The sequence below is a fragment of the Triticum aestivum genome, chromosome 7B (assembly GCF_018294505.1).
Source record: "Triticum aestivum cultivar Chinese Spring chromosome 7B, IWGSC CS RefSeq v2.1, whole genome shotgun sequence".
Classification (NCBI taxonomy): domain Eukaryota; kingdom Viridiplantae; phylum Streptophyta; class Magnoliopsida; order Poales; family Poaceae; genus Triticum; species Triticum aestivum.
The window spans coordinates 728883347-728891734 of NC_057813.1; the positions used below are offsets into that span (position 1 = coordinate 728883347).

The following is an 8388-nucleotide window of genomic DNA, read 5'->3' on the forward strand; positions in this document are numbered from 1 at the left end:
TCTTGCCAACACCTTCCGAGCTTCAAATGATGATGCGGCGCGCGACAATGAAGAGGAGGAGGAAGAATCGTCTTCGGATGATGAATCGGAGGAAGAGGAAGAGGAAGATGAAGACGAGGACGAGGCTTGATTGTTGATGGGCCATTCGTTGGCGTGAACTTTTGTGTCGTGAACTTGGTTCGGATTTTGAACTTGGTTGGATGATGTTGTGGGCATGAACTTTTATGTCATGAACTTGTTTGGGTGATTTAAATTATGCCATGTCTTTGTTTTGATGTTTGAAATATCTCATCTCGTCTCCAAAATGCAACATATGCCAAGCGCCGGCTGCTCGCGCGCGCTTTTTTTAGCGCCTACTGGAGCTACTCGCGCACGCTAAACTTTTGTGCATCCCGTTGGAGCAAGCGCTCCTCACCGCGCAAAAACAGGCGATCGGCGCGCTGCAAACGCTTTTTTTGTGTGCCGCTTGTTAGGCGGCTGTTGGAGATGCTCTCAACAACGAAGAAAAATAGACAATGGGAGGCCGCCGCCGCTTGGGTCCCACCAAGCCCACTACCACCGCCTCGCCGAGTTGCACAACTGATGACTTGCCCTGTGAGCGGGGCGTAGACCAGAGCGACTGTCTTTCCCCACCAAAAACCAACCTTGATATGTGCTTTGCGGCATCATAGGGAGGCTACTCTTTCATCCCGTTGAAGCATATCCCTCCAAGGCTCACGGCTGTCCGATGAGCGGGCTGCCGGACGAGGGAAGACATGTAATGGGAATGGAGATCCACCGCAGCCGGCACTAAACAAGTTAAAGCCTAGTCCGGTAGTTAAAATATGTGAGAAATATAAATGTTTTTGTTCGGTTTGTATGAAAAACATCCGGTTTGCCTGTAATTCGCCCAGTTTGTTGACACACCGTCTGAAATGTGTGTGACTAGATTTCGATGACCGGCTCTTGCATCTGTGTCCGCGGACTGCTCCGCCGTTGTCAACAGACTGATGCGGTGTCCGGTTTACGGGTCAGCAACTGCAGTTGCCCTATTATATATTTATTTACCAGTCTTTTTCTAACGGTATTGATCACGTCAAACTAGGGGAAGAAACTCGATCAAGAACTTTTAGCCAAGGACTTGTATGGTGCCCTCTTGATTTTCCCTTTATTTCTCAATTTTCTGATATATAGCCGCACGGCTAGACTCAAATACTCTCGATAATCTGCTTTGGTGCGTGACGTGATTAAAAATAGAAAACAAATAAAAAATACAAGCAAGATGCTCATATGCGTTATGTTCCTGTAAAATTTCATGAAGTTTGCACATTCGGGGAACGCGCGGCCAAAAAAAAAACCCATGTATGAACAGTGTTGTTTTCAAATGTTTCTCACAGCCCCATTTTTCTTTTTTGCCATATGAAGTTTTGCACGAACATGACACAATTTAGCATGTTGCATCACAAAAAGTTTTAGATTTTTTTTAATTCCTTTTCCTATTTTTACGGCCTTGCTGTTCAAGCCCGGGCTCAGGACCAAACCGCACTCCAATACTCTGACTTTTTTTTTGACATAGTAGGAGTAGTACTCAAGACACTGACTAAGACACGAACTCATCTATATTAGAGCATCTACAATAAATAATATAGATGTAAAAATAATTAGCTTTTACACTTGAGGCCTAAAAATGCATTTATTATTAGCTTGTACGCTAACCAGTAATGTGCTGGTATTACTCTAACAGCCTCTGAGTCAAGTCAAGTCATGTCAACTTTGTACTCCCTCCGTTTCTTTTTACTCCGCATATAAGATTTGGTCAAAGTCAAACTACACAAAATTTGACCAAATTTATATAAAAAAATATGACCAAATTCCTCTGCATATCCAGATCCGGAGTTGATATGTTCTAGGGTCGCTGCCGTCGGCATGAGCGTTGTCTTCTCGATGCAACCTTACGCGGCCGGACAGCAGTAAAGCGTGTCGCTCAGATCTGACTGAGGTTTCCCCCCTTATTCATTAATCTCCCCTGCTTTGCATTTCCCTCCACCACTTGGCGCCATCCCTCCAGATCTGACTCCTCAAGTGTCTAATCCGTGGCCATTTCCACGCACTAGGCTGCTCACTGCCTTTACTTCGGTCCTTCTAATGGTATTCTGCTTGTTTCTTCCTCAGCAACTTATGCCCCGGCTCTGCGCCATTCCTCCAGATCTGACTACTAAAGCGTACTCTGCTTCTTCTGATGGTCTTCACGGCCTACTCTGCTTCTTTCTTCGTCACTAACTTATGCCCCGGCCAAGCGGCAAGACCGGTTTCTTCCTTCTGCCCGTGCGTGTGCGCGTTTCAGCAGGCGACGGTGCATCCAGATCGCCGACGCCGAAGCCTGTCGCTGCTGCTGCTGCACCATAATGTCGCTGCTTCCGGACGGACCGAGCCCTTGTCTGCCATTTTTGGACAGGCAGCCAGCTAGTTAGTTTGGGGCAGGGCAGGCTCTGCAAAATATATGCATGATTAATTAATCCCTGGGAGCTTCCACATGCTGCAAATTAAGTAGAGTAGTGTTTTCTTTGGGGTCTTCTTGAGCTGTGCATCTTTTTAATTCCGTGGAAAAAGGGTAGAAGGGCACTTTTAGCACTACATCAAATTAGGCTTTCAAACTCTGTAGCCATATTGTTATCTCAACTTTACAAGCATTATGTCATGTGTGTATCGACTTTGGTACAAATCTTACAATAATTTCTTTTATTTTGCATTTAATGCAGGGTTTTATTACATCAGTGGGCAATGTGTTTCAGTTCCGGTTCGTGCTAAATATTTGTTGGTGCTTCAGTGATTTACCTCAGACAACTTTCTTGGACAACTACCATATGCTGCTATAGAAAGGTACTAGCGATCTAGTCAAACGTGAGTTCTCCATGGAATGGTGCTCTAGTAGGAACAAACTTTCTTTTGTTAGTGTTGAAAGTGCATATTCTGGAATGGACTGCAGGCAGATACATGGATCTTGAGGTCCTGCAGCGTATACTTGATGGAAGAGAGAAGCCAACAAATCTATCATTCACACTTTTGAAGAGTATCACAGAAAATTTCTCAGATGATCGAGAAATTGGCCATGGTGGATTCGCAACAGTTTATAAGGTAAATTATCTTAACAGAAATTACGCATATATCAGCATCTAATATCATGCTTGAAATTCTTATATTGACTTGAGCCTCAGTAGTTAAAATCACAGTATATATACCTGTTACATATATTTCCAAGATACTCCTTAGTTTTTGGGGTACTCTGCGTATATATTGAAGTCAGTCAATCAGGCAGATTCTTGTACCATAAAAAAAGGCAATTCTGTGTCTCGCGTTTTATGGCACAAGCCTGCTCGCGTGCATTAGTTGGTCAGGGAGCCCCAAATATGTGGTGCCGCGAGTATTGTGTTACTCACTTCATCTCTTTATTGCATAGCACCTTCAAATTCAGCTAGATATTCTTTAAATGCTCACAAGAGAAATTAAACAGGGAGTGCTCCCAAATGGGAATGTTGCTGTAAAGAGGATAAGGAACTGCTATACCATCAATGAGACCTTTTTTTATCGAGAAGTTGACAGCATGTTGAACATTGAACATAAAAATGTCGTACGGTTTCTTGGCTTTTGTGCTAGCACAGACAAGATAGCCATACCAACCGGAGGATCGAAAGAACATATTTACGCCGAGGTACGAGAAAGATTACTCTGTTTTGAGTATATCAGCAATGGAAGCCTGCAAAAATATATTACTGGTACGTTGTTGCATCCTTATCTTTTTCGGTTCATTTTATGTTGACGCGTTTTATTTACAATCAAGGAGGTGTAGACTAGAACACATATGTTGATGTCACTTATTGTTCAGTATATACCTTGCATAAATCAATTGTTATAAAATAAATCAACTGTTGGAAACTTCCTTAAAAAATCAATTGTTGGAAACTTTCATTCTCACTGCTACTTTTTCTATTATTCAGATGAATTAAGGGGACTTGAATGGAATACACGTTATAAAATAATTAGAGGCATCTGCGAAGGTTTGCATCATCTGCACAAGGAAAAGCAGATATATCATATGGATCTGAAACCCGACAACATACTTCTAGACAATGATATGGTGCCGAAAATCACAGATTTTGGTTTATCGAGACTTGATGAGAAGTCAAAAACCATGAGTGAAGAACGTCATGGATCACTGTAAGCTATGCATCAAAGGAACTTGTTCTTTTGCATTTACACTCACATTTTCTGATGCTATAATGCATTAAAATACCGTCCTTTTATGCAGAGGATACTGTGCTCCAGAATACCTACATAAGGGAAAGATGTCATTCAAATCAGACATGTACAGTTTGGGCATTATAATCATCGAATTAGTGACAGGAGAAAAGGAAATCCGCAGTGATAATAACAATGTAAGTGTGTGTTATCTCGCCATACATATGAGAAATACCCTAACTTTGTGCCTTGCATACATGTTACATCGTTTGAGGTATTAGATGGCATATTTGGTTACATTGTTCGGGAAAAGATCTAGGAGTGATTGATTAGATTGGGAATCAAAACCTTCTCATCTCTCTTTTTACATCCATCGGCTCGTCTAATTTTGTGTAGCAAGATGTGTCCAAGCTGGTTTATGTGACATCATCCTGATACTTGAGTTTTTGTCAAACATTTCGACTTATTCTATGTCACATTTCGTGGAATGGCAGGTACTTAGGAGATGGAGGCATAGATGGAAGAAAACAGGGAAGGAAACACCATTGGTTTACCAACAAGTTGCAAAATGCCTTGAAATTGGGTTATTCTGCCAGGAAATCGACCCATCCAAACGACCTTATATATGGCATATCATACATGTTATAAGAGAAATTGAAGGTGCTAATGGAAAAATCAGCAATGCCTATGAACATACATTTGGACAGGTAAGCTCGTATGCTCCATGGGCCTTATTAGTCAACTTTGGACTACTTACCCCAGTTGTTTCTTTCTTTTTATGTACTCCTGCTCTTTTATTGCAGATAGGCCCTTACTCGGAAGATGATATGCTTGGAATTGAGCCATTCCAACTACATAATCCTTTTGAGCGTAACAAACAGATGTCGTGCACACTTAAGTTAACCAATGAGACGGACTCTTACATTGCCTTCAACGTCGAAAAGACGAGCCCCCTGCCATACTGCGCACAGCCTCAGAAAGGGATTATGCTGCCACAATCCAACTGTAATGTTGAAATAACAATGCAGCTGCAGGGCAAGGCACCGGGATATATGCATCGTTCCAATGAACTTATTGTGTGGAGCACAAAAGTGAACGATTGCCTTGCAGTTGAGGATATAACTACAAATATGTTCATTAATGAGGCGGACAACTTGGTTGATGAGGTAAATTTGGATGTGATTTTTGACACCAGCGAGTCACAAGAAACAAGTGACAAAACCTGTGAGGTGAGCTGTCAGAATACTAACTTTGCAAAGTTTGCCTATTCAATTAGTGGCCAGCCTCCAGCGCAAATGATCTTTGGCTGTGGTGAGTGCCAAATTAATAGACGTCCAGATCAAATTGATTTTTTGATTAATTTAATACCACAATATAAGCAGTAGTCTTATTCTCTTCTGGACAGTGATATGCTATGATGAACTAATGAACTGATTGTACATTGGCATTCCCCCCTCCCCACTTCTTTCTGTTTCCTTAGTGCCATTAGTTTTCTTTATCTTCTGGAAATATGAGATGTCCATCGTGAAACAATCTGGACTGGTTATCCACCAGGCTACTTCCTGGTGACAGTTTAGGAGTCGCTAAGATCCGGTAGCTGCTATATTTAGCAGGGTCACATACTTTGAGATGCATCATTGTTATTTAGCACTCACATTTGAGTCAAGATTATGGTTTCGGTTGATGGGGATACACACCCATGTGACCACGTATATATTCCGAAGGTGGAATGATTCGCAAGCCACCAGCAGATTGACAGAGGATTACATGGTGATTAGTTAGATAAGCAAAGATCCTACGTATATAATAACAATTACACTCATTGGTGCTACCAGATATGCTATGCATGGGCTATACTACACACACTTTCACATTCTCCGTCAATCTTAGCTGTATGCTCCCGGGTTTCGCTTTAATCTCTCGAGCATAAGCTTCGTAGCCAGCTTAGTTAACGCGTCGGCCACTTGATCTCTTGATGAAACAAAGCGTACCTCCAAAAGCACCAAGTGCAACTTTGTCGCGGACGAAGTGGAAATCGACTTCGATGGGCTTCGTGCGGGCATGGAACAGAGGATTCACAGTGAGGTAGGTGGCACCGAGGTTGTCGCACCACAGCACGGGCGGTCGAGGCTGACCAGTCTGCTGCCCGCAGAGATGAGACTATACTCATGACACTTTGGCTGCACCATTTTCTAACGCGTTTAACATAGCTTTCATTCCACAGAACTGTAATTATTTCACAACAACCTTTTTCTGCCTTCTTCTCATGGCTGTCCAATTTCATTTTCGAAACCAAAACAGGTACCTTCCTACGAGATGCTTGACATTCCAAAGCTTGAGGAAGAAGCACCTCCTGCTCCACAACCACAACACCTTCTTCCTCCCATGGCTGCGGCCTGTTCTGGGAGGGATATTGCACAGGGCCCACATGTCAGCCTCTATAGCCCACTTAAAGAGGTAATTAGGGGTTAACTGGGTGGGGGCACTGGTAGTGGGCTGTTAGAAGGAGGTTAGCGCTAAACGGGATTAGTCCTAACCTAATGGCCTGGGGCCCACACGTCAGTGACACGGCCAGGGTTCGAACGCCAGCGACGCGCGCGCGGCGGTGAAGCCACGGAAACGCACGGCAGTGGCGACCAGGGGCTGTGCGCATGCGCGTTGCGTATCCGAGGCTAGGCTGAGTGTGTGCGAGGTGGCGTGGGACCTTATGGTCACCGGAGTGACGCCGGCGAGGGCACACAGCGGAGCCGTGCGGCGGCGCTCATGGGGACTAGGTCTAGGGGACGTGAGGAAGCTCAGGAAACGGGGGAAATGTTTGCCGTCTCACCACAAACTCGATGCAGCGCTCGGGGAAGCTGGGGTGCTCGGGAGACGACGGATTGGGTGAGGGCGAGTGGCGGCCGGGGTCGGAGAAGAAGAGGCCGAGGCGACGAATTGTTGCGGTTCCTGGTGATTCCTTCCATGGAGTTGGCACGCGGCGGAGCGAACGGGCACGACCTCAAGTGATGAGGACGGCGGTGGCCACGGTGGTGGTGAGGGCGGCGGTGACTACGGGCTCGAGCGTTGCCATGGGAATGAGATCGAGAGCAAGGGGGTAAGGATGAGGGTGAGGGAGAGAGGCGTCCGGCCCGGTCTTATCCTCTCCCGTGGCACTGTGCCGGCGGCGCGTCGATCATCTAGCGGCCATGGCGTGCACGCGTGATGGCCGGCACGCAGGGTGGGCGAGAGGTAGGAGAACGGGAAATGGGCTGGGCCGGCTGGCTGGCTGCTGCTACTGGGCCGGTCCAATAGGTACAGTTCCCTCTCTTTTATTCTCTGTTTTAAACATTTGCTCCTGTTTTTGAATTGTTTGAAAATTCAAAACAGCACCAAATGACTTGAAACTTTTTATGTAGCAACCCTGGACCATTCCAAGTCCACATAAAAGTTTCCAGGATTTTTGGTTTATATTTTTATTTCTAAAAATAGGTTGATGAAGCCTTAAAAAAACTATGTTAGGTGTTCTCTAGTGCAAGCCATCCTCCCAATGTTTACAGTCAAGAAGACCTCCCCAAACAAGTAGTTTGCACACTCAATCAAGGTTCTAGTGTTATGAGCCTGGATTTCCATCCTGTTCAACAAACTATTCTTCTAGGTACATGCTTCAAACACTTTGCTTGGTTCTTGAATTTTTACTTTGTTAGTGCATATTATGTATTTAATGTTCTGTTGTAAAACAGTTGGAACAAATGTTGGTGACATCGGGATATGGGAAGTTGGTTCACGCGAAAGGATAGCACACAAAGCATTTAAAGTTTGGGATATTGGCAGCTGCTCCTTGCTTTTGCAGGTCACTATTTCAATGATCAATTCTTGAGCTATTTCATTAGTGTTGTTACTAACTTTTAATGTGATGTAAACCTGTAATTAGCAGCATACCGACTTTGCCGAAAAAGGGTTTCCCCCGCTTTGTATTTCAAAGCAAACCACCATTGACACATCGCAATGCTGGTGCAAGCAGCACATCAAGCCCAAATAAAAAGAAGAAGAAAGGAAGAAAAAACCATAAACGACAAAGATATAGGATACCAAAGGAGCCACTAACAAGACTCGAATGCACCAAGCACAAGCTTGAACATCGAAGCCCTCGGCGAACAGCGGCCAACACACGCCGCGACTGAGCCGAGGTAGATC

At 44.5% G+C, this 8388-nt stretch overlaps 1 protein-coding gene across 4 annotated transcripts; it reads left to right on the plus strand.

The window, feature by feature from the left end:
- The first annotated feature begins 2421 nt into the window (after positions 1-2421).
- On the plus strand, positions 2422-5933 carry LOC123156359 (cysteine-rich receptor-like protein kinase 2). 4 transcript variants are annotated; one of them, XM_044574499.1, is made up of 7 exons: positions 2422-2880; positions 2966-3114; positions 3491-3752; positions 3975-4194; positions 4286-4412; positions 4710-4922; positions 5019-5933. In XM_044574499.1, the coding sequence occupies exons 2-7, from the start codon at positions 2974-2976 to the stop codon at positions 5598-5600; spliced, it is 1545 nt and encodes a 514-aa protein (XP_044430434.1). In that variant the 5' UTR covers positions 2422-2880; positions 2966-2973; the 3' UTR covers positions 5601-5933. The 4 variants fall into 4 exon arrangements, with proteins under 4 accessions (XP_044430434.1, XP_044430433.1, XP_044430432.1 ...); XM_044574498.1 differs by having other exon boundaries at positions 2423-2880; positions 2970-3114; XM_044574497.1 differs by having other exon boundaries at positions 2423-2859.
- Positions 5934-8388: the final 2455 nt, after the last annotated feature.

Excerpts from the sequence above, each read along its gene's own strand:
- LOC123156359 (XM_044574499.1), top strand. The coding sequence starts at position 2,974 with ATGGATCTTGAGGTCCTGCAGCGTATACTTGATGGAAGAGAGAAGCCA. Across the intron at positions 4,195-4,285 it reads GAAGAACGTCATGGATCACT|AGGATACTGTGCTCCAGAAT; the intron begins GTAAGCTATGCA and ends CCTTTTATGCAG. Across the intron at positions 4,923-5,018 it reads ATGAACATACATTTGGACAG|ATAGGCCCTTACTCGGAAGA; the intron begins GTAAGCTCGTAT and ends CTTTTATTGCAG.